The sequence below is a fragment of the Anopheles stephensi genome, chromosome 2 (assembly GCF_013141755.1).
Source record: "Anopheles stephensi strain Indian chromosome 2, UCI_ANSTEP_V1.0, whole genome shotgun sequence".
In the NCBI taxonomy this organism is placed as follows: Eukaryota; Metazoa; Arthropoda; class Insecta; order Diptera; family Culicidae; genus Anopheles; species Anopheles stephensi.
The window spans coordinates 40,270,241-40,297,261 of NC_050202.1; the positions used below are offsets into that span (position 1 = coordinate 40,270,241).

Consider the following 27,021-nt stretch of genomic DNA (forward strand, 5'->3'; position numbering starts at 1 on the left):
AGAGAGAAAAAGAGAGAGTGTGGTTGGAACCGGATGGGAAACTCCGGAGGCCATAGGGTTGCATCGATATCAAACATTTTAACGTAAGCATTTGCGGCGCCCATCATCCGATGAAAAGATGCAGCCAACCAGCTCGGCCAACCAACCTTCTGCCCGTGTGTGTGTGTGTGTGCGAGTGCGCGAGTGTTTGCATCGTTACCGGCGCTTTGGGATGAAATGTTGCAACTCAAACGAGCTGGCTGGAATTATATTGAATTAAGCCGTAACACTGGGAGCAAAAGTTTAGAGCGAGCGGTCCCATCGCTGGGCCTGGCCGGGGATGGCCGTCCGGGTGGCTAACAAATTGAATGCTGGCACTGGAAATTCGGCAACGACTATACCGAACGGTTCGATTGCAATGTATTGCGGCCCCGATGATGCTTGAAAGCGATCGAAGCGTACTCGCCGAGAAGTTGCTTGCTCCAGTGAATCGAAAAGTTTATAATTTTACCATCCGAGCCGAACCTGGGAGGGCGAACCGCGAGGGCGAACGAGGTCGACGAGCGGCAGCATCAGGCAACAGGGCCATCAACAGCTATTTAGGCGAAATGATTTTCAATTTCTTAGATGCGTTTATTTCAATAACACTTCTAATTGACGGACCGAAGCAAGGTGCACGAAATGAAGTGATTTGATTTCTGCGCAGACTGTGCTTTATGGGGGGAAAACTTTTTGGGCTAGCAAATGACGTTTGATTTAGTTTAGAGTTGTTTTTTTTTTGGAGACGTAAGAAAACTCGTACAAGTCGAGTCGGGTTTGTGTTGAAATTTTTCTAGTGGCTGCAAGCGGTGTTGGTTCAGAACTCACGAAATAAGACTGCTAATAAGTGGCTTTGAAGGGCCTTCTTTCTAATCGAAATTTGGATGGATATTCGGATGTTAGAACTGGGAATTTTTCGACAGTATGTAACATCGTCCGGTATTGCTGTTTCTAGGAAAAAGCAATCGCAATAGAAAGACATATGTTTGATCATGTTTCGCATTCGGACAAAAACTCTTCTGGTAATGTGTACGACAGAGGTAAATGATGTATTTTGGGCAATTTACAAAAATCCTGCTTGTCGAGATTTGTGAACTATAAATGCAAACAAAGAAGAGTGATTTTGGAATAGCAAAAGCATTTGAAACAGAAGTAGATGTAGCACGAAGTGATCAAGCTCGTTTGTTTAAGGATGTACTAACATCACTCGACTTCCGGCGTCCATTTAGAAAAATACTCGACCTCGAAAGTACAGAAAGTGTTTTGACCAAAAAGCGCTGTAGCAATCAAAAGTATATTTGGAGCGTTCAGAGTCCCTTGCACAACATTGAAGTCCTTTAGTGGACGAGGGGGCATGATAGGGTACTTCAGATGGCCGGAGAATTTATGGACGACAAGGTCTCATAATGAACTCTTTTAACTCCATGGGTCCCTTTATTAATTCACAGTTTCAAAGTCAAGGTCCTCTTTAGACGATTGGACCTTTTGATACGAGACTATGAGTTCATTTGGATGACGAATAACGAATAGTTTCAGTAGATGTCCTTCGGACGAGGAGACGCGACTCTTTGAACAATACAGATGTAATTTCTGGATAACATAATGCTTGTAACGAAGAAAACGTCTTGTTTCATTTTAAACTATTTGGTTCCCTTATATGATAATTATCCGTAGCGTTATGATTATCCGGTGTGCGATGACGATCACGAGGCTCTTTGAGCGATGAAGAATTTTGGACTACACGACTCTTGGATGACGTGGAGCACATGGCGAAGAAAATTTCATTTTCAATTTGGAACTATTTTTCCTTTTTGGACTACAAGGTCCCTTTTCCATAACTGGACCCCTTAGCGTATACTGGACCCTTTAGTACTGGGAGCCTCGATTATTTAGAGGGATTCCATAAGGAGCATCGTTTAGGATCTCCTGTTGAGCTCAGATTAATTCAGTATGTTTGAGGAACTCCAACTTTCATTCTGCTTAGGGACTCTCTGGGTCTCTTAAACATTAAGGTCCTTTGTAAGTTGAGACGAAACTCTTTCGCTCTCTGAACGCTGAAGCTCTTTAGACAACGAGATCCCTCGAGCATTTCTTGACGGCCTCATCTTGCCTCTAATCTCATGATCTACAAGGACTCTGAATAGTTCTCTTTTTGTGTTTAGACGCAGCAGAACTTTGACTTGCAGTAAGATGCTCCAACTAATTCTTGTATGTGATTAATAAAAAAGTTAATCAACATCCCATTGGCACATTCCGAAATCGAATCACCCGTAAAATTGATAAATTTTAACGATTAGTATTCTTTTCCAATCAGCCTCCATCATTTTCTCTTTCAACGTGAGCACATTCAGCAAAGTGAATACATTTTACAACGTAACACTTCAGTGTCTGAATCTCGACGCCGGATGTCGGGTTTTCGATGGGGCGTAATTTTTTCGTTGCTTGTGTTCGCCTAGCTGTTCCAACTTTAGCCAGCCGTGGGTTTTGCTGGCGAGCAATATCGACGGTATGAATTTGTTATCAATTTTGCAGACCATAAAACATTGCTTTACGATACTGTGGCTCGGAAAGATCATAAACTCACAAACACACTTACGCGCGCTGGCGCACTTACGCTCGTCATCGGGTAAAGGATATCGGATGGGAAATCGATTGGAGTCTATCCATGTGCTTTTTTTTCTTGTATATTATTTCTTTACTTCCATCCTTCGCCTAGGATGTCGTGTCTGAGGAATCGGATCCGGATCGAACGGGTAAGCAGGCAGAGTGTTCCACAACCACAACCGCGTACCTTGGCCGCGTTCTGCACTGCAATGGGGAGGAAAGTTTTCGACTTTGTTTGCGTGTGTGTGTGTGTGTGTGAGAGAGAGTTGGTCTGATCCCTTTTCCCAGACCGGTTTCCCGCATCATTGCACCATCGACCACCAAAATCCGGAACACAATCCGGCATCGCAAAACGCATCGCACCGCTGGCGCGGATCTCGCGAGAGCGCGATGCTCGATCGATCCACCCCTTCCTGGCCAATCGTGGTGTTATTGTTCAATTTTCCAATAAGATTTTATGCTTATTTTTATTAACTTCTTCGACGAGTTTCCCAACGGAACGGAACACCGGACGCACTGCTTTTCGCCCGTACGCCCGTACCCATGCCGGCGCTCCACCGCAACTTCCGGACGGTGGGAAAACAATACCCTGGAGGATCCTTCTCGTGGTCCTGTTTTTGTTTTGCCCTCCCGTCCAGTTGGGCCCGAACCGATGCCAAAGTCGAAGCGAAATGATGAACCATAGTTGGAGAGTTTGTTTCGTATCCATAGTTTCGGGCTGGGCGCAGAATGCAAGGGAAAATCAGTGCACGACGATGCACTCACGTCGCCGTGCTCGGCGGTACATCCCGCAGGAGATCAATGGTAAAATCTTATTTCCTGTTGCTGCATCCTATACGCGAACTCGTTTGTCTATTCTTTAGGGTCGTCGAAACGTAAGAATTTGATCAACTGGCCGGGAACAGGGTGAGCGAACGGACGGGGGCAGAACTTTGAACAGGAGTTATTTTTAAAGAAGAAACAGGAGGATAAACATAAATCTTATATTCATAATGGAAAGTTTCGAACATTTTGAAACACATTTGAGCTTCATAAAAGAAACATGATGATTATTGGGATGTTGTAGAAAAATATTTTCTTGTAGCTTTTCTGAGGAGTAGCATCATTAGATGCACTGTTGAGCTTCTCCTCTCCGTTCTTTAGAGCAAGCCACATAAGCATGAAATTATTGCAACAAAAAATGGAGGAATTTAACATGCTTACAGCTACACCATCCTACTGTGCCATCTCGTCGGATCCGTTGCAGCATACGTCGAGCACATGTTCACCGAATCGGTTGTAAAAAATGCAAACCCATCTTCTAGGAGCCTTCGTTACATCAGGTGTTCAAATTGAACGCAAATCTTACCCTTGAGGAGCTGATGACAATCCAATGCACGGGAAGGGCATGCGAATGGTGGTAGTAGCAATCGAACCATACAACTCGTTTGTCTGTGGCATTGTGACACAACAGGGATACAGCTTATTTGGCACAATCTTCACTGCTCGTAATAAATTGAACAGACAAACCCCAGTAGATGAGCTCCGGGACGGGAAGTCATCGACGCGTTTGAAGTGCAATAGTTCCAATTTCCGCTCGTATGCGCTTTATCGAGAGCATGTGAGTGCACTGTGACTTTGTCGCACATCCTGAAGGTTTTGTGATAACAAACAAATTGGTGTATTGATATGGTTTGCGCTCGGGAGCTATTGGAGGTCTGTTTACACGCTCTGTACTTGAAAAAAAAAAGAGTTTGGATGAAAGAAGTTCACTCCTTCGTGGAATGGTAGAATTTTGTTTTTCTCAATTCATATGGAGTTTTAAACTTGTTTGTTAAAAAAGCTTACAATGAAGCATAAAGTTTCATGTAGTTTGAATTTGATGCACCGCTCTCAACAAACAAACGCGCGAATTTCTGCTCTAAAATCGATACTTGGTAGCAAGTAACATCCAGGTAAGTGATGATGCGATGCGTAGATGCGACAGCGATGCCGGTCTTCACATGGCAGGACCGTGGTTCATTTCCCATCTGGGCCATTCCTCAGAAGTGAGGACTGACTATCATTACTACATGGTATCATTCCGTCTAGTAAGCCAAAAATGACAGGCATGACCTTAAGAGGTCGTTAGGCCAAGAAAAGAGAAAGAGAGAGTGTTTGACACGGTTGACTATAAACGGTAAAAGGATCCTGAATAATACTTTAGCAATAGATAGCCACAGTAGAGGTAGTAAAAAATTTATATGATCCAAAATACACGGAATAGTATATCTTCCGATTTATTGTGGTAGAACTGAATAACTGTCGTTTGGTCTTGGCCATAGCTGGACTATTCGATGGATGTGGAAATACTGAGATGCCTGTTTTTTTCAACTTTTTTATCGTTTTAGGTTACACACTGTTTTTCATCTAACCTATAATGTTATAAGGTATCCCAGCGCTGTTTAATGCTTTCTCATTTATTTGTTCCCGAGGTTCTACACTTTTCCATGTATTTTTGAGATCATCCCGCGGATGTTTTTTGAAGATTTCTCAGGTACTTTTGTTTCGTTTTTAAGAGAACATAAGATCACTTTATTGCTTTAGCATAATACCCTATTGCAGTGCTTTTCTTATTACTTTGAGATTTGAACGGTATATTTGATCGGTCTTATGTTATGTATTTCTATTTCTATAGAGTAATTCTATCCATCCATCAAATGTTCAACACTCGACAATTCTGCAAGCAAGCACAACCCAATAGTTTGCTCTTATTGCTTATTGAATGAAGTTGAACTTTGAATGTAATGTTTTAAATATGGTTGTACTGCAATCAATCTATTAAAATGCACAATCGTTTCATAATAGCATTATCTCCACAAAATTGGTTTGTTTACAATTTAATTCAGGTTTTGTATATCTTCTCTTCTTCTTCCTTGGCTCTACAACCTCGAGAGGACTCGGCCTGCCAATTTCTGGCTTTCTGTGACTTAATTTTACCCTTTATAAAGTAGTTAGCCTTACGTACGGGGAGGCGGTCCGGATGGGATTAGAACCCCGGCCTGTCGCCTCGGCCACCAGACCGCCCGGTATATCATAATCAATTTGGCATATCATTTGTAGCAAAAATCATATAGAATCAATCGAATGGAATGGAATGGAACGTCGAAAACTCGAGTCGATACCAAAAATATGTGAAAGATCGTCAAGAAGCCACAACACGTTTCTGAAAACGCGTTAAAAATTCGTTTACCTGTATACCCCGTTTCTGGAGGACCACCGTATCTCTACTATTGGACCACCTGAAAATTAATTATAATTCTAATCAATGCTCTCGGTTGGAATTGAATAATTATAACAGATAAATAAACTCAATCTGGTATAGCATTTTTGTTACTTTCAGTCGGCACTATGGAGTGTGTTACAATCACCAAGCTCATGACACAGCTCCATTAGAAGTATATCCTTATTGAGGAATGACGTTGGTTGCTGAAAGCCATAACGCAAAAAAAAACTTGATATTATTAACGAATATTTACCCTTCATGAGTCTAAAATGAACAGTATTGAAAACAATTCTTCAACCACGACGCAACGTTACGATGGCACGCATCGATCGGTTCGTTTGTTTGGGTTGCGAGTTGTTACAGTGTTTATAAACATCCAACCACACAAAAAAGGGTATTATTATGTGGCTTACACTTGGAAACAAATCCGGTTTCTAATTGAACGCACAATAATAACCAATTACTCGCACGTTCTCGGCTGATAAAATGGCGCAACCGGTAGCAATGGCGCTCGCTCGGTGGGAAAATAATTCGACAATTTTAATACCATATTATAGAGCGGTAATGACCGTTTGTGGTAGAATTTCAAAAACTGTTTCGAGCTGCACATGTAATTCGAGCAATTGAGCGCCATTACGCGCCGAAATTGAGCATGCAGGTGCCGGTGTACGTTCGGCCGTATCCTATCGCAATCCCGAAGGCCATCCAAAAAGCGTGGGCCTTATTTGTTCGGACAGATAATTATGAGGAATTAAATTCAATTCGACAACCAACGTGCGCGGCGTTCCTCTTCTGTCGGCGTGCGTTGACCTGTGGTGGTCGGAGGTGTTCGGATGGGGTGATAGTGGGGGAATTAAAGAAAGACAATAAGGAAGGGCAAAAAATGGCGATCGCAGAGCCCGCACAGTGTTGCCTACCGGGACACGCTCGTTTAGGGCCGATTGATCGACAAGCCTATGATTAGTGAAGTTGTACGAGCGTATCAATCGGGCAATCGACACAGAAGTAAACAAGCCATCAATCCCCCGCCTTGTCTCATCCATCCCCTCGTTTTTCCTCCTGTATTGCCCCGGAGGGTAATTGAATAGCGTCAACGTTCGCACTTGACCATCTGGTCGACCTCACGCAGGTTGGTGCGGTTCGGCGAAACGTTTGTCTCACCCTGGTCCGGTTCGCACCTGCTTGGCGTTGCTAGGACCCGGGCCTGAAGGCACGGGAGTACCTGGATGGGTCATAATTGAATAATCTGGTTAATTCTTGGACATTAAGATAATGCTCTGTTGCAGTCACACCTCCATACGCACAACCTGGGTAGGCGATTACTCATGTGACCGTGTCCCAAGCGTCGTCGGTGAGTGCATCCGTGGAGAAGCATTGTGGTTGCACCGTATTCTACGTTCGATTGATTTATGCTTAGCAGTTGGTTGGTGTCCGACCGTGTGCTGTGGAGGCCCACTAAAACACAGTGCAGCACCGTGCGTGGCGAACTTTGGCAAATGGGTTCCATTACGCAGCCGTGCGGATCCACGGAGCGGATAAGAGTAATTTATAATGTTTAGTCAAATGTGTGTTCAATTTATATTTATTCTAACCTCAAACGCTCACGGAATGCAGCGCCCGGAATGGTCGGGATGACTGCTGTTTGGCCGTTACATTCGTCCCGTTGCGGTGAGGTTTCGGGTGTGGTCTCCGGAGTTCTTACAACTGGCATCAGACTGGATGCGAGTAAAACGACACTGTGCAGGATAACGTCTAGAGCATCCTCGTACCCTTAGCAGACCCGCAACAAAGTAAATAGTTGGATTCAATTTTCACTCTCGGAGCACCCGGGAAAGATCTGGCAAGTAAGAGCTGCGGCATTAATTTGTATCTGTGGCGTGACTATGGGAACTGTGTGGTGTGAAGAAGAGAACCCTTGCGGGTCTGGTGGTAACTAGGCCAAGACGGGAGTTGTGATTTGTAGGATTCGGTAATGTAGACACAGCAAGTGCTTTGCTTTGTGCGAATAGAAGCTATACTCTCATGAGGGCAACAAAGAGATAGCAAATTTTGAGATGATTTTGTTAAGGTTTTCCGAAGTTCATGTTTGATTTTAAAGCTTAACTTTATTCACAATTCTTTAAATGATTTTAATTTTATATTTCTGATGCAGTATCATATTATATCAAACTCGACCAACAATTTTCTTCCGAAAGAGACGAAACCTGACACCCATCACAAGCACTGGCATATGTTTTTCCAGGAAGTGCATCCTAAACTCTCGCCCTTCCATCCCTTAGCATCCCTTTGCTGTATCCTCCCGTGCTCCGTGCTCACGGCACAATTGTTTGTGGTGTAGTACCGCTCTGTCGTCGAGCGACAGAGACATGTAAAGCTTTTAATTATAATTGATTTAACGAGCTTGTTTGTTTGCCGCTCCACAGTTGATGCAGCTGAACGGCAAAAATATCGCTCCCCTTCCTTGAGCAGCCCCAAGCCACGAAATTCGGCCGGGGATTTGGGAAAAGCAGTTTTCGCCCGGTTTCGCATTTCGGTTGCGCTGCGAGATGCAATCAGTCGCATTTGGTCGGAAAATCGGTCGAATTTAGCGTGAGGGCGTGTGTTTGTGGATGTGCAAATGTAACGCCGCGGCACAAGTTTACATGGTGCGCTGCACACGGTGAGGGTTTTGTGTGAAATTGTAGCCAGCGTAAATTAATGTGAAATGAAGAGAAATGTGCTGATTGAAACCCCATTTTCAGCAATGTATTTGAGGGAGGATGCAAGCAACGGGTTTGAGTGGAACAATTTATCGTACGTAACGGAAAGATGATGTGAGGTTTTATTTAAAGTTGGTGGGACCTAACGGTTGCTTGACAACGAATACATGAAAAATGTCGTAAATATCAACATGTTCCGAAATTCCAAACTTCTCAGCGATTACCTAAAACAAAACCATTGAGCACACAAACTATGCAATGTATTTTAAGTGACGCAACTCTCACATCGTCCTATTTGACTGCCAATTCATAACGCTTGTTCAACATTCCCAAGTATAGCGCAAACTTACCATTACATCTTTGGAACCAGGTTTTTCTTGCCGACTTTTTCGATGACTTAATCCTTCTCGTGAGAAGATAATCGTTTGTCCGCTTGATAAACGCATGTCGAGCACGTACATATGATACCGTATTGTTGTTGGTGAAGATTTACACTTTCCTTGACCAGTTGCACAACCACGACCTCCTTTCCCGGTACAGTCACGGCCCTGGACCTGACGGTGTTTGACTGACCGTATTATTCATTCATCTCGCAGGCACGTTTCAGGTTTTTGCATCCTCATTGTTCGCCAGCGATCTATCGGGAGCATTTTGCAATGACCAATGCTGCACCGGAAGCAGCTCACATACACTCACACTCACGCAAACAGACAGACAGACAAACAAGAAAATTTACAGCAACCTGCCCGAATTCCCATGCCGATGTCACCGTTGGAGGGGATTATTGTTCACGCTCCGAGTGTGGCTTCCATATCCGTATTGCCGAGTTCTCACCTCGGCTGACGATAGCTGCAACCCCGGAATCCGTCCAGATGCATGATTCAGTGAGTCGAACGAACGACCGGCGAGAGAAATGGCATTGCAGGACGGAATCCTTACAAAACCATTTTTCACCGGCAGCTCACCGGGCAGCACTTCCGGAACAATGGCGCTCGCAGTTCCGGATAGTCCCGAACTTCGTCTCGTGGCGATAATCTCTCACTTAAACTCCTGCCAGGCGCTGATAAATGATCTCTACTGTCTCGTCCCTCGCGTGCGCTTTCGTATGACAAACCGGGCGTACAACCGGGGGGACTTGCAAAACCAGCAGGACGCCACTTCCGTCGAGAAGTCCTTCCGTCAGTGTGCCTTCGGTAGGATGACATCCTTTCGTCCACAGTGCACGGATCGAAACCGACACGGATCACGGATGGGAAGCAGGGGAGGGATCGAGGTGGTGCTGGTGACGGTGACGCTGAAACGATGATGAAGATGAACCTGACCAGCTTGTCGGGTCGGACTTAACCTCCGTCGGGGGCTAATCATTGCCCATCCGTTAAACGATGACTCGGGCGATCGGCGCCTGGAACAGCTACTTGAACCGTACCGTCCCATTGTACTCCTTTATGCATAATTAATGGCAAATGATTAATGGAGTGTCTTAAGCGCGTTGACTGTTGCTACTGTACGAGATGCTAGTGTTTTATGGTGGTGGTACCGTCTTTAGATTTTTGTTTAAATTGAGTACAGAGCTGCCCGGTGGAAGCGTACTGGGAATAAAGAAGCTGTAAAGAATGGTTTCACGCCAGCTGTTGATAAATACTTTTGAATTGGGATGGAAATGAAAAGCAAGTGCACCATTTGCAGCTTCGAGCTTGTACTCCAGTGGTGTCAGTTATTGGTAAAAGGTGTCTGAATGCTCGTCGGAATCTCATCACGTGCATTGTTTGATTAAGCGTCCTTGTGCATCGATCATGTGTCTTGCTCTTGCTCTGCAACTAATCCCTCATACGTGCTCAGTACCAAGGAGTTTCAGTACCGGAGAGTTTTGGTCTACAGCTGTAATCGGGAGTTACAGCAGAACCGTTCGGCGCTCGTGTGGAGAAAGTGTGATATTTGATGCCATACGTGTTAAATTAACTAGTTTTTCGATTTTCAAATTCGATTCAAGAAAGAACGGTACATTTTAACAATGACTCCTGTATCTTAAGCTTGCTATAACCTCTTGCAGATCGCGATCGCAAGCAAAAACATGTCGAGTTTTGCAGCATGAAGTGTCTTGAGGGTGAGCTCCGGTGATCCTGGTGGGAAGAATATGAAATTATTTGTTAATTGCAAGCCCTTAGTAAATCTGAAAAAAGATAAATGCTCGTAAACGACGAATAAATAAAGTAGAAATATTAAAATCAAAAATACCCCCAAAATAGCCCCGCCCAAACTAAAAAATCTGGTTTCGGTACGCAATGGAATGTAACGCCGTTATAACACGTTATTATGCGTTTCCATCGATCCAAGCGTTTGAGCAATGCGCCTAAAGTTATGCAATGGCATGTGTCTTAGTTTAGGGGGGCCTTCTACAATGATTTGTAGCTCGATAGAAAAATGATATTTTGTGGTATGCGAACGTGTGAAAAATATTCATATCCTTTAAGAGATAGTAATGCAAACAGGTATTAATATAAATTGAGCATCATTGTTTTCGTTCAAGCTCGTAAGCAGGTTCAAGCAACAATTGCAAAGTGGATCGATAATAGAAGTGAATTTGATTAATTACACATGGAAAGTAGACCTTAAAAGTGATCAACGTGATTTTGTGTTATTCTTTTTTATTCTGATCATTTTCCATGAAAACCAGCACAAGGTGACGGTTTTGCGGGCAGAATATGACCAAAGCTTTACGATGGAAACCAAATTTCACATTTATTGATGCATATCTATACTTCTCAGCAAAAAATCACAGAGAGATACACTTTACATTTCTAGCAAAACACAACAATCAAGAATAAATGGATTGATTTCAATAGATTTCCATCACCTCAACTATCGGTACGGGATATGCGTGTTGAGTAAAAATATGGCAAATTTTAAATGAATTTACGATTCGAAAAAAAAATTTACAATTATATTTTCTATCGCAAAGCAATGTCACTCATTTATGAGATGCATAATCATAACTTAATATTGAGCGATAATAGTTTCACATTGGGGCGGTCCGGTGGCCGAGGCGACAGCGGCGCCGGTCTTCACACGGCAGGGCCGGGGTTCAAATCCCATCCAGACCGCCTCCCCGTACGAAAGGCAGACTACTTTACTACGGGTAAAATGAAGTCACAGAAAGCCAGAAATGGCAGGCCGAGACCTCTCGAGGTTGTAGTGCCAGGGAAGAAGAAGAAGAATAGTTTCACAAAAAAGTCTTAACACTATCAACCGATTCGAGGTGCAACAGACACCTGAGAACATCTAAACTTTGTTTTTCTTTAGCAACATAACATCGAACCCTGTCGTGAGGAGACCTTCAAAAGAAAAAATAGACAAATAGAAAGAGATCCTATTCGCCTATTTGAAGGAAATAATCGAATTCATCGTAATCAATGTGATACGAGCAAGAAAAGTGTACAGAATTAAAGTTGTTGCAGTAAAGCAGTGGTAGACTTGACTTGCCGGTTGCTGACACGTACAGATCGTTATTAAATCTTTTTTGGATTGTCTTCCAGTACGTTGAACTAACCTTTTATCTAAATTAAGCCCGAACCACCAGAGAAAATAACTGAAGTTATCACGAAGAATAGGATGCTCGATGCCAATCATTGATCGAGTCACTGCCAGACGCAAATATGCACATGTCGAAGCATATTGAACTTCAACAATATTTTGCTGGCTTTAAGATGCGGAAAAGGATAAGATCGAAAGTCGTTTGAAAACTAGTGGACATTCCAAAAAAAAGAAAACTAGTGGACGCCCGGGCAGGCGCCTGATTGAAGCCTCAGCCCCCTTGAAGCCTAATTGTGAGAACACTTAACGTATACAACTCAACAGTGCAGCACGGGGCACACCCGGTTGCTGATGATTACTAAAAAAATCCGGTATCCGGTAGTAAAAAAATAGTCTCTGGGCGTTGCAAGTACAGGGAATTATCAGCGACTCGATGCATAAAAGTGCACAGCGAGCGTCGTAGTTCACTTGAATCCTCCAGAAGATCGACGCGAACCGGGTGAATCGGCGCTGGACGGATTCCCAGCAGGCTGGGGCCAGGTAGAGCAGCAGAGCCCCATACAATGGAAGCATAATCCAGCACCGATCGAACCAAGGAGCAGTAGATTATTATTGTTAGAGCACCAGTAGAGAGCGCTTTTTGGTGGAGACCGGGTCCGTGAAGTAACGAGCAAGTTGCTTAATTTTTGGCAGCTAAGCTGTATGTTTAACTGTTTTCAAAAATAAAATAAGGTTTGTGTATAACAAATGAAAACTAATCGAATTTCATATAATTTAACATACGTTTGATGACAGCATTCGACGACTATTGCCTCAACTGAATCAGAAGCACCGCTTCACACAAGTAGCTAAAAAGTCGAGCTAAAACAAAAACGCCTAACAAAATACACTCACAATTGTTGCATTGTTTTCTTTCAAAACGCATACAGCCACAAACAGTGACAAACAGCGAAAAACAAAAAAACAAACACACACAATCAAACACGATTAGCTCGTTCGTTCGGATTCAGTTTTATTTAAACCAATTTCATATAATGCACCCTGCTTTTGCTATTCACCTGCTCAATCCAACGCACTAGAGAATTATTTGTAGCGGCCACCAGGTATTTCCACTGCAACAGAAACGTTTGCAAATATATCTCAAATCTTTTGCTGTTTTTTCCATTTTCCACTTTCCTTTTATCTTTTTTTTATCAATATTTACGCTCACACAAACACGATCAGTCCATCCTTCATCCAACGTACAATCATCATCCGCACAAACGCATCCTAACACTTTTTCTCTACAGTTTGCTTTGTTTTTGCTGTGTTTGGTTGTCTCCTCTGTGTTTTTGTTTCTCTCTCTGCTTGTCTGTCTGCACATCACCACAATCAACTCGTTACACTACACCAGCAATCGAACATTGTTACAAAAAAGCCACCCTAAACTATTCATGTTGATTCTGCTGCTTTTAATTGGTTTGTGTTTGACGTATGTTTTTGGTTTTGTTTTCTTTCGTATCGCATCGGCCGTATTGATTAGTTAAGTAATTTTATCGTTTTTCGCATTTTGTTTTCCCTTTTTGCCGATGCTCCTGTATTTGTTTTTTGTTTATTTCCATTCATCCACACATTCGACTATTTGTGATTAGAGTAAGCTTTCCGTTCCTTTTCATCTGTTCCATTGGATTGTACATCATCAATCCGATTTGTTCATTGTCGAGCTGCGGTTTAAGTACAATTGGGAGTTCATGTACGACATTCCTTATGCTTTCCCCTATTTTCACCCTTTCCCTTCTTCCCTCCGGCCCCACCTTACACACAAGTCATTACATCGAAAAACGTTTAGAGTTAGACGGGGTTTTGCTTAGGTAATTAGGTCTAGCAGCTGTCGCACGATCATCTATTTGCATTCCCTTTCAGCTTCTTCTAGAAGGGTTTTGTTTTCTTTATCCTTTTTCTGCATATATAGACAGGTGGCTCGCTTTTCCGAATGCCGAACAACGAGCAGAGACACATCCGTCTCGACACGATCATATAAAACAAACTTAATACATCTAGCTCATCGAACCATCCGGGGGCCTTGTCACCTTTGGAGATGGGTTTAGTCATGCTTTCAAATTGTAGTGTTTTGCTGTCTAAATTATGATTTTATGAAGGTATAATTTAGAGTTTTACTACAACAGCTTTCACGTGCCTTCTGTGAATTCTCTCACCCTCGCTCTCTCTCTATCCCGCTGAGTGTGTGTAGTTGTGGAGCAAACAAGATCGAACCGTTGGAATGAGTTTGAAAGAAAGCATTAGCCGGCTCGATTTGAACGGAGGCTCGTCCGCAATGAGTGACGTGAGTGACGTGTCCGATCCGGATTCCTTCCGATGAAGGATGCTTGCTTCTATCTTCTGCCGGGAGACGGAAAGCTCTTATCAATAACAACTATTTACACATCAGTTTTACCATCTAGTGTTTGAATCATTATGTTCATGTATCCATTTTTTGGGTTTGTTTTTCTTTTTTGTTTCGGCCTTCTTTTAAATATATAGTTTTACCGGACGATGTGAGTGTTTTGCAACAATCTAGACCGGCGCTGGGCTTCAATCACGCTGGAAGTCCACATAAAATAAAAACACACGCAAGCAAGAACGCGCTCTAATGTGATTTCGATACTGCGCTTGAAACAAACTGTAGCTACGAGCCGATCAATGTCCCGTGTTCCCCAAGTGGAATTTTCGCGAGAAGATTGATAAATGCATTTAAAATTAATTATATCAAAGCTCGGGATGACTTCGGGATGGCTTGTGCGACAGTAAGCCAGTTGATGATTGGCTTCCTCTCTCGCCCTTTTCGTGTCTCCATTTGCCATTGTCCCGCCTCGCGCAGAATGGTCTGTCTGCCCGCCGGCATGCAGCATCGGAATGGTGCTGGTGAGTAGTATCATTAGTTTCATAAACATCGGAATCGGTGAATGCACCGAGCAAAGGGAATCCGTCATCGATTTGGCGGTGTGAAAAAGTCATCCGATCAGATTGATAGGGCACAGCGCCTGTGCTGGGCGAGTGGACAGGCAAGCAAAGCAGCACGGGGACGGGTGATTTATTTTCATCCCGCTTGTGGAATTAATTAATTTATCCTGCTGCCAATAAACAGCATTACGGCAAGGAATAGTGTGAGGAGTACGTGAGGGATTGGTGGTGGTGGCAACGCGATAAGGTTTGATTTGCAAGTCACATTCGGTCGGTTGAGCTTGGGAGTTGTAGTTGGAACAATTTTCCCTCCGGCTCCGTTGCGCTACGTGTGCTCGTTTTTCAACAGTGCATTCAATTAATCTATCGTCGATTCACCCTCCCCCCCTCCTCACCCCCCGGGGGATGCGAAGAAGTTGAAGGCAAGGGGTGAATACGGTTTGTTCCTGTCGCATGGTGATTGAATTGAACCTTAAGCATGAGCTGCTTTGAATTAACGATAAGTGGAAAGCTGCGAGAGATCGAGAGATTTCATGTTAATTGCCAAATTTCGAAAGACTTTTAAGCAGAACTGATTTAAACACGAGGAAGGTAAAAAATCAATGTGTCATCACTGTACTCAATGCTATTGACCGTTTTAATACACCTAGGCGGATTACACGTAAAGAGAAAAATTAAATGCATTACACCACCAACAGGGAGGAAAATGCGTTTGCAACGATCACGCACGATCATAATGTCCCGTTTACCACCGGGCCAGGATCCAATTTACCAATTTCTCACTCTCTCACTCAAATTCCCCATTTCGTAAGCCACCAATATGGTCACAACGGTGAATGGGACCCCCGAAAATGGATGTCGCTTATTGGCAAGCGCTTTTGGAAACAAGTGTTGGCAAGAGTTGAAAAAACCTTCCGATTGCAGTTTTTCCCACCAGCACCGTATCGAAATGCGCGCAAATACACGAGGAAAAACAGACACGGCCCAGCTCGCATGCCGGCCAGCTCGGCTGCAATGTGGAAAACAAAAATCGACACATCAAACGAAAGTGCACCAAAGCAGCATAACTTCATTTATTCATTTTCAATTAAATTTTCGCTTGTGGAACCGTGCCGGACAACCGTGCCGTGCCTTTCGGTCGCGTTTTGCTGCTGCTGCTGGTGCTGCTGCTATCTGCCGTATTTTCCGAAATAGCCATGATTGGCCTCATGATAGTGAGGGACTAGTGGGTTGGTGCATCGTCGGTGACCGAATGCACTCTAGACACTTCCTTTCAATGGTGGTGTGGTGCGGCAGTTTGATGTTGCATATTCCCACACATACACACACACACGGGCGCGCAGAGAAAACGGCGGAGAAAAAAGGCGGAAAATTAAACAGTGAAATGAGTTTTTCACCCAGCTTGGTGATTTTTTTGCGGAGAAAACCCGAAGCAAAGAGAGAGCGCGGGCGAGTAAAGCTAAACGAATAAATGAAATTTACCTCACGCTTTCAAGCCCTTTTTTGTTTTTTTTTGTTAAAGTAAACGTTTCACTCCTTATGATAAAGGATTTCGTGCGCTCGCACTCCATCGGCCCTCTCATTATCAAATGCTCACACCGCACGTGCCAGCATCAAGGCAAAATTTACATTCAATTATAGCTTTGGTGTGTTTTTAGTTGCGATAGGTTGTTTTTTTGGGAACTAGTTTTGATGGTCGGTATTTTGTTATCGGGAAACATCAAACGGATCGATTGATGGAGTTATTTTCAAACACGACGAGCGACACGATATTTGATGAAGGTAATTACTATTTAACCTTATCGTTTATCTGATGTGCGATGCGAAAATAAGCGCAAGTTCTATGATGTGTGATTATCCTTGATTAACTTTAATGAGACTACGAACGTTGCAATGTAGTGAAAGAAATGTGTTTTCATCCCGGTCTGATGCTTATCAGATTTATTTATACAATAAATTCTGATAAATAAACCACGCGTTTGAGAATACCCTCATAAAAGGTGAGCGAACGTTGAAGACATTGTTTGGAACGTGAAAGGACACCCGTAACGCAAAGAGTTGTGCAAAACACTCATCATCATCATCATCATCATCGTCATCATCATTATCATTAATGTCATTCTAAACATCACGGTCGTGGCTTTGGCTTGTGTTGCAGACGAAGTGATGGTTGCGGTCTGCAGCAGGCAGCTGCAGAACTATTCTCACCCAACCGCATGACTTATCGACGACGAGCTGACACACATTAATATGTACGTGTGAATATGCATGGAAGGATGGGCTAGGAGCAGGAGCAGGGAAACAAAAAAAGGACTGGCAGGAGCCGAAAAAGAAAAAAAAAACATATTCCTATGACATGGTAAAGAATAACGCACTATACGACGAATCCGAATGGGGATCAATCTCTTTGTGCTCGGGCAGAACATTCCCAGTAAGCTCCATCGACGGCTGTGGGTAATTGTTGGATCTGGAAAATGGCTGGGCGACGACGAGGGATCCATTCTTTGCTGCCTGCCCATGGAGGGGGGGGGGGGGGGTAAGGGATTGCTTAGGAGAGGTGCGGTGCGCAATGGGTCTCGTTAGCACTAACAGCATTCAGTAGTAGTCAGTAGTCACACTCCCCAACATCACTTCCTGCGACCGGTGGTCACTGCAGCACGGCTTCGGCCCGGTCGAGAGGCAAACTATCTTCGAAGAAGTGCACCGAGCGTGGCGAGCGGTCGACTGATTTGGGCTAATGAGGACTGGTTGTTATGCAGCACCAGTGTCAGCAGGATGAGCACGAGCGCCCATAGATTTCGGCTACCGGGCAGCACTCCTGCCGGGCACGGGAATATGCTTGCACCGCCGGACGATGTGACTGGAACGGGAAAGCAGTGAAAATCGATAGATTAGAGGTGGGAATGAGCTTTGAATGTGTGTGTGTGCATGTGACATGAGAATGGTATTGGGAAGGGAAAGGTTTGTCCTGAAAGAGTTTAAAAAGCAGTCTGGATATCGGGTCAAGGAATTTTCGGAGCTGAATGTTTGTCAGGTCGTTTGGGACAAAGTGAACCTGGACTCAAATTCCTTAGAAACATATAGCTATTACGATTAAAATATGAAGCTGTAGAAGCGATTGTAAACATTATTCCTCAAATCTGAACTAGGTAGCTATCAGTTTGCTTCGAAACGTTCCAGGCGATGACAAGAAGCAATCGTTTATAATTTTTTAATAATAGCTCAGGTTTTGATATTGGTGTTTAAAACCCTCTGCTTTTGTGGTTGGGCAAAAAATTCAAAATATGATGATCCCGGGACAGCGTGCTGGAAACCAACGGCTTGGCTTGTTGCCTCGTATTCAGTTGGATTTTTGCCTATAAATGCGTTCGCCAAACGACTGCGTCCTTCTCTCAGAAATAGAATTGCTAAATAATAGTTTTATGATACTAGTCTCTGTATTTGTTGATATTTGAAGCGCTTGTAGATTCAATATCCAACAACACAATTGGTTAAAACGGTTGGACATGATTTAAGGTGGAGCACGAAAGAAGTTAACAGATAAATGTAAGGCGAAAACATGGATAAGGCTGTTGAAGGACCGAAGAAGGACCGGGGCTTTCTAGATATGGTGTAGGTAGTGCAAAGGGGGTCACACATCGGATCGGCGAGAAAGGAGGTTGAACACGTCAGTGGACACACAGTGGAGCAGTCAGGCTGGATCTTGTTTACTCTCCAGTGATTTCAGAGCGAGAATTTCACACCGGTTTTCATAAGATGGTGATTGAGATAGTGCAAGTCCCCGAACACAATAAAGTGAGAGTGTTCTGTTTCAACGGAAAGTTTAAACTAGCCGACTCGATTCGCTCCGGAATGGATTGAAACTGTTCCGCTTTCCATCCCTAGAAAAAGATTATGCAACAAGCCGCGAGTGTGAACAGACGAGAGTGCGCTCCAACCCGCGTGTGCGAAATGAACCCCTAAAATATGTGACCAACCAAACCGTTAGAAATACAGTCTACCAGTGAAGAAAAGAAATTTGGGCTTTCTATTTTAGTCCGAACAGAGAGATTGAGACCTTGTGTTCTTTCGGTACGATCAGTTTGCAGTCAAGGATCACATCAAAATCGGCTGCTTTAGACTCCTGGCTATGCTCAAGATTTGCAGGAACTCAGCAAGAAACAACCGATGTTACCAAAAACTGGAAGGACAAAAGATCATCTTTGGGAAACGCAAGCAGCAAGAGAAGACTGATACAGTTTGAAGTGATCGCCCGATATGCATAAAAAATAGACAAGTTTATCACAACAAAAGGTAAGTACCTTGTCAAGGAATCCAATAGGCGAATGAGGTCTCAGAGCCCAAAAGCCACTATACATAATTTTCAACAACAGTTTTATGACGTAGTTTGACCCTTGTTAAGCTTTAGTCGGGTTAACGGCCAGCACAGGCTAAGTCACTCAAGCAATGTGATGTACTATATGGGATGCGATCCAGTGAAATAAAGGCAAAGATCTACTGGGGCATCTCAAACTTATTGGATGCTAAATATGATCTTGCTATTAGTATTTGACTGGGGACTCAATGTTCACGTGATGTCATATTGCGGCACTATATGTAGTCTCTTTGTGCAGTCGGATAATGTTTTCGATCCATGGTTGCAACCATGAGTGTCCAACTCGTTCGTCAATAAAATCAGGTTTGCGTTCTACATTTTTTTATGATTAAGGAGATGAGATTCAGTAACTATCCTACTTTTGGAACGTTTTCTTGTTTTACTTACCTAGGTAGCAACGCTTTCTTAATCGCGTGCTTTGCTTTCACGATAAACACCCGCGATCAACCTTCAAAGATAATTCTAAACACTTTTCGTAACCTCAGCAAATTGTAGGCGCCTTTTCATTTATCTTTTCCGTACCGCAGCACAAGAAAATGAAAATTTGCACACCAAACATAATAGGTACACATTCACCTGATTTTAGCAACGCGCAAAGCTGTAAATCATCTCGAGCGCGATCTTCATCATTCGATTAATCAATTAAACCGCCTTTTATGTCTGTTCCTTCGCCTTCGAACCATCCTTTCATTCTATTATCAGTTTTCGGTGTCTACCATTTCCTGCCACCCTCGAAATTCTCACTCGAGCTTTATCTTAGATGAAAGGCAGATAAAAAGGATTCCTTTGTGCTTGGTTCGTGGTAACTTGAGGTTGTTTTTTTTTCTTTCTTTTGCTGCTTTATTCTTGTCACAACGGTGCGTCAGGGTTGCGTCCTTTGTTGCTAAATCTATCAGATCCGGCGCTCCTTTTGAAGCTCATTTATTGATCTCTTAATCATCTTTTGTAGTCGTAAGAAAAGGGTTATCGATGTGAGTGTGTGAGTGTGAGTGTGTGTATGAGGGTTTTTTAATTCTATTAAAAAAGATTTACCACCACAAAAGCGGTTCCGGAGCGATCCCGAACTGACTTTGATTTAAATTTAGCATTTTTCAATATTCTTTCGAATGGGCAGAACAAAAGAAGGAATGTTAACCCCACCCGGAGAGGAAAAAACACACGCACGCATGACAAAAAAAAAGTATTCTTTTGCGAAAGAAAACAGCATGGGAACAAGGGGCCTGGAAAAGCCCGCAACGAACAGCCTCGATGGGAATTTTTCTATTGGCTGGTTCTCGTTGAACGTCACGAGCTAGAAGCGCTAATAGAACAATGAACAATTTCTTCTGAAGCGAGAGAGGAAAAATGTCAAACAAATGGAAAAGCGGCATAAAAAAGGTTCCATTAGCTCTCGTTGTCTCACCGCAGCCCCAGCTCCTTGGCCCATCCGCCGTCACGGAGCCTTTGAGGCCCATGCTGCGGATGGTTCGGGTCCGGGAAAAACACACCGACAAACATTCGACAAAGCACCAAATCATCCTAATCAGATTGTCGGAAAAGCGTTATTCAGTTGATTAAGAGAATGTGAGTGCGTCCGATGAGCCAGTAGTCGGCCAAATTGGGTGTAGATATGCTCGGTTCTCGAAATCGGGGTAGCGTGAAGATTATGGTGAATTTACCCCATTGGGGGCTATTTACTGTTTCTTTTTCGTGTTGTTACTCCAAAACCCAGGAGCAGGAGCGTGTAGGCATGCATGCATATCATCGCCCGGCGAGGACCTGTGCCTTGTGTCCCCAGAAAGATGCGGACAGGCTTCGTTTCCCTTTTTTCCGTATGACCGAGTCGCTCCGTTCGGTTCGGCCTTATTCTCTTGCTCCCTGACAAGCGAGCCCCAGTTCAGCCGGAACTAATCTAATCCACTCGAATTGGCCCCAAATGTCCGTTTGATCATCCTTCCGGTCATTCGGCCGATGAAGGAGGAAGAGGTGCAGGAGCTAGAGGTCATACGCACAAACTCACTGACATCGGCTACCAGTGGCGGGCTGGCAGGATGATAAATCAATTTTGCCCCACCAGATCTTAAGGGCAGTGGGTCGCATCTTAAGAATTCGATCAGGGTGATGGTATCGAAGCGGCACGAAAGAAAATAAAGAATCCTTCAGCCAGGGATGGCCAGTGATGCCGCCACTCGGTGCCCACAGAACGGGCGCCCAAAAGTGACCGGAAAAACATCTGTTGATTAGCTTTCGGGCCAATTTCGATTCACTGGTGGCCACTGATGAAACACTAGGGAAACCAATAGATTACTAGCCTCTCACGGCTGGTGACCAAATCAAGCCCTTTGGCTTGATTCGCTCTTCCTCGGCCACCTCCTAGTTTGCTAGCTTCTAGTTCTGTGGTGGAATGTTGCTACCCATCCAGCGACAGCTTCGTAATGGTGGCAGAGCCATTAATCAAAGCCGGAGATAGTGCACGTCGTATTCGGTTCTCGTTTCTGATTGAGTTTTCTTGATTTGCCGTCTCATGGTTTGGGTTTATCCACCGAAACCATCGACCAAGGAAGCTTTGTTTTTGTGCTGTAATTCAAGCACAATAAGGGGGAATGGGTAAGAAGTTTTGTTGTCATGTTTTTCACGCTTTGTTTTGTTGCCGTCTCTTTACAGTATGGAGTTGTAATTGCTTTTATTTTCTCTCGTCCGTGTCCATTCTAGCGTTCGTTCGTTGATTGTTTGATGAGATCATTTGCATTTTCCATTACAATTATCAATTTCATCATTCTAAATAGGCTGTCAGAAGGAAGTCAGAGGATTTAGAAAAAGTTGGTCATTTGGTCAAACTGCTGGACTATGCAGAATAATTTCTGGGTTTACGAGAATTCTTGGATATTCAAAGGAGTTTAAAGTTTTTTTTTAAACTCCATAAGCTTCAAAGATTCCCTTCAAAGGTGCTTTTAGATTATAATATTTAATTTAATATTTATTTTATTTCATCAGTGATTATTTTTTAACATGGGGATTTATATTATTTTTCTTGTTAGAGCTATAACACTGTTTCGTTAATTTTTAAGCGACAGAGTGTCAATTTGTGTCTTAGAATGATTAACACACCACGACATCTACCACCTTTGTGAAATATTCACTCAGGACGTGTGCCGTGTAAGGGTTGGGAAATAATGTAAGTATTAGCGAACAGGAAGGTTCTGGAAGATCTGGAGAGCAGCTGATTTGTTTCTAGCGTACTTAACGGAGGAATTAAATAACACCGTAAATTCCAAAACATCCCTGGAGTTAAATCCAGAATGGCCTAACAGGATAACTCCAACCATTTGATGTATCAAACCATGGGCTGAGAGAGTACGTGTAAACGAATAAAAACTCAGAACTGGTGGTCCTAGCGAAATCAGGAAAAATTATGACACCAATTATTAGACTATCTAAGAGGCCTGTCAATTGCACATCAGGTCGCGGAAGGGTATTAAAAATTAGGTACGACATGGTTGAAATGCCGTAAATGCACCTAATGTTAATCAACAAAGTGGACGAATTTTAAAAAGGCTTAAAATATATTGCGGCATCGAGCATAAATTTAAAAAAAGCAAATAAGTTTACAGGGTAATTTCCACAAATTTAAAGTTCAACACGCACCTACATTGCTAACCGATATACGTTTGACTTAGCATTTTGATAAGATGGTAAACAAACTTTCATCCATGACCCTGTAAGATTTGACTAATCAACACATTGCTGAAGCCCTGTCTCACAGCACACAGATGCCAGTCCCCGGTTGCAAATAATAGATCAAAGAAATTCTTCCACAGCCAACCCTTACGCAACTCCAGCCATTCTTCGCTTGGTGAGAAGACTCTGTGTGGTTGTAAATTGCCTCACTCGTGAATCTTTCCATTCGACGATAAACCCGTCCCACACAGCATCGGTCCATAAACTCCGCGGTGGGTTAATCATCGTGGGACCAACCGAGTTCCCTTTTCACGACTCTTTGGACAAGCGATGGGGACGATGGAAAGAGGGTGGTGAAATGAGTAGAATCAGGGGTTAGGGGTTAAGCATTCGATACGTACCTCTGGCCGGTATTGGATCCCGCTGGGGAACGCCCAGCTCGAGCTCCGTGTAGCGTTCGTACAGCTTGCCGATGGTGGCGGTACATCGCAGCAATAGTGCTCCGCCCGGTCCGGACGCACCGCCCATTAGGCCCGACACGAAGTGTGAGCTTTGAAGGTGCAGCCGTAAGGTGAGACTGCTCGAAATCAGATTGTCCGTGGTGATTCGTGATTCTTCGTGCGATGTGTAGACCTACAAGAAAGAGAAAAAAGGTAAAGAAGCATAAAACGACATCAGCAATCAGCTTCTATATTTCATAGCTCCAAGGATCGCAAGGCACGGGAATCGGAATCGTTCTAAAATCGTATTGTGGTCTAATAAAACAGATAAAATTACACCCCAACACTACCTGTAGCCTGTGGAAGCGGTTTTCCCCAGAAACCTAATCCAACTGCGAACCGGGCCTCCCGCGCTCCAGCACTGTCGATACACACATGCTTTAGTGTACCCCAGAGGACACCAGAAGCGGGCGGTGGATTTTCGTCGATTTTCGATCCAATCGGATCGGGGTAAAAACCTACCTACCGGCCGCTAAATATTGCATGAAATCGGTATGAATAATAAAGGTAAACGAGCGGTAGGAGCGTAGCGAACGACATCGTTCTGGACGTGGACAGTACCAATGACAAGGACCGAGATTTATCGATCCCATTTCGAGCCGTAAGCTTCGGAGGTGGTAAAGAACCATCTTTGATCGATCGAAGCAAAAGGCATCTTCCTGCTAGCATCTGGGTGGTCACTGGATCACAAAGATTAGCTGTGTTACGCGCATCCTCGAAAAGGGTTGCGCTAGCAACTGGGTACGTGCGTACTTTTATTGCACACTTCCTTTACGGGCCGGGAAGACGTTTCGGCGATAAGTTTGGCAGTGAGTAGAGAGCAAAGAAGTGGTGCACCGGGGCAGAGGATTTTAGTACAATATTGTCGTCTATTGGCTAGCTATGGCTTAGAACACTAAGCTACGTCACCCATCACCAAACTGTGTGTACACAGGTACGTAGCCGCTCAAGAGGAGCAGCTTTTGGGTGACGGGCACCAGGAGCGAAAGGAGATATATTTATTACGATTTTATGTTTATCGGTTGTGTTCGATAATGCAAACGCTTAGGAATGGACCGAATCACGCCACGTCACATCTCCCGAATGTTTTTGACCCTCCCGTTCCGTGCCCGGTTCTCCGGTTGATGATCGAGCAATATCGAGATGGATAGAACACGGTCTCGGAGTCGAAGTGATGTAGTCATAAATGTAGCTTCTTTACGAGTGAGCTACCCCAGCTCCAGAGAGATCCAGCGAGAAGTGAGGGTGCGCTGGGGACCGCCATATGTACCGAGTTTCATTGCTGGCTATTTTTATGTCATCACTCTTGTTGGCTGTTGGTCGCTTTAACGACACCCAACTGCTCGGCCGTTCCGTTCAGGAGCACGAAAGGAAACGGATGTAGCGTACAGCTGCGAACAGGAAGAGGATCCGTATCGGTAAATCATAAACTTGTGCCGATACCCGGTTTTTCCTACATGTGAAGGTCGTCCTGAATGCGGGAAATGGCTTGGGACTGGCGACGCATACGCTGTAAGTGGGTGTCGTTAAACTGGAACGCCTTGTGGAAGATTAAGAACGTCGTGCGTCAAGCGAGGAGTTTTCCGTTTCTTGCAGGAAATGGAATGGAAAATGCTTCCTTCACCCCGTAGTGCACATTTTCTTGGAGCAAAACAAACAGCCACAACAAAAAAACGGGGCGAAAGAAAACATTTATTACGACATGGCTTCCGATAAGCAAATAGAGTAAGAAACTGTAATGGATGGATGGATTAGCCCGAAGGATGATCGCACAAGAATGAGGTGTTGGATAAGCCGTTGTGATGAACCATGAAATGGGATCGAAAGGGGAGGAAGCACTGGGGCAAAGGAGTCATGGTACATCATTTGCATCCTTGTAACGATGGCTCGGTATAAAGAGTCAAAGTGCTTTAACGTGCTTAAACAAGCGTTACTGTTTGCTTGCCCCGTTCGGTAGCGTTCTGGCGGAGCAGAAGATTAAACAACCAGGAGACATATTGTTGGAAGCACAGGAAATAATAAGCGTATCCCAAAAAGCTCCGATGAACTTTCGCTCGAGTACATCGCAGCTCGTAACATTGCGTACTATCCGAAACCGGTGCTCGTCAAAGGCTCCAAAAACGACCGGGAGAAAAGTACATGAAAGTTGGTGAAACCCCTCACACCGGCCGTTATCGGCCATCGGAACGGTGGGCTGAAATCCTTCCGAGATTGAGCTCGCTCTCTGTTGGCAGTGTACGCGTGGGGTTTTATATCGAGGGTTGCGCTTGTTCCAGTAGGTGGTGGTCAGTGTAAACGCTGCATTGTAACGCCACAATTACACGACCGGCGGTCGTTGCAGCGATGTTGCAACGGTGGGAAAACTTTTCCCAACCCGTTAATGTATTCCACCGTGCACTGTTTCTCTGTGTTTTAAAGCATTTTGATGTTTTTCTTTTTCCCTCGTCTAGGATGTTAGTGCAAATGCGGGGCGTTAACTCACAGTTTCTGTGCTTTCTGCCAACCTTTACGATGGCGGCGGGTTTTCGAAGGCTACGAGTGGTTGTATGAGGAGCATGCTTTTGTTCAGAGCAGTACATTAATTTCTGGAGTGAAGACGATTCTTATCTTTTGCGTGGTGTTTATTTGCAAGTTAGACAACCATTGAGCTAGCTGTATGTAGTTGAATTATAACATTACGTCACTATTAATCGATCACTCCATTCCTGAAGGAGGGTTCCACAACGACTCGACAAATAACTGCACTTGTTTGAAGGTGCTCTTCTTCCCCTTTTTATAATTTACGAGCAATAGTTCAAATTAAGTGGTGTTCCCATGGGATGATGGGTACTGTCTGTAACAAAACACATGACTGATATCAGCTCTTATTCAATTCATATTCAGTGAAGAATTCTAACTTTGGAACAAGGCACGTTTTTGTTTCCCAAAATATTACTTGCAAAGGCGAAATGTTCAATAGAGCGATATTCCAAATTTACATTCAATTTTTGAAGAACGATGTATCTTTAGCCATAAAACAGGCCTCTGCTGAAGTGTTTCCTTGTGCCCTTTAAATTTCGATCCATCTTTGTACAGTAATGATCAAGCAGTACGAGTAGCCATAGCTGGATTAAGCATGTTGGCTGCCCTAATGGAATGGAAGTTGGACGCGTCTACCACATGGAATCTGCTAAGCAGAGAGGACGTTTGTGATGATTTCGGGCCCTTTTTGAACACCCCCGCATCTGACTACGTTTACTGTTAAACGCGTCACTGAGAGTTGCATTTATTTTATGTTATTGGTTAACTAGTCGCACTATGTTTGTTTCAATGTCAAATTTAATCACGTTTCTTCAGAAAGTGCAGGACCTAGAAAGAACTAAGTGCAAACCATATGAATTTAATTTTCATGGTGACATTTGTATGTCAGTACAAAGATTTGCCTATCCACCGATTAGTTTTATCCGTCACGTC

General features: G+C 43.8%; 1 protein-coding gene across 3 annotated transcripts in view; it reads right to left on the reverse strand.

The window, feature by feature from the left end:
• Positions 1–13,088: 13,088 nt before the first annotated feature.
• The window catches only part of LOC118507911, a 180,057-nt gene continuing 166,124 nt past the window's right edge, over positions 13,089–27,021 (reverse strand). For all 3 annotated transcript variants that reach the window (XM_036047204.1, XM_036047203.1, XM_036047205.1), the window contains 2 exons: positions 23,470–23,701; positions 13,089–17,896 (listed from right to left, as the gene is read on the reverse strand). In XM_036047204.1, coding sequence (XP_035903097.1) covers positions 17,721–17,896; positions 23,470–23,701 — 408 coding nt within the window. In that variant the 3' untranslated portion in view covers positions 13,089–17,720. The remainder of the gene's footprint in view (positions 17,897–23,469; positions 23,702–27,021) is intronic.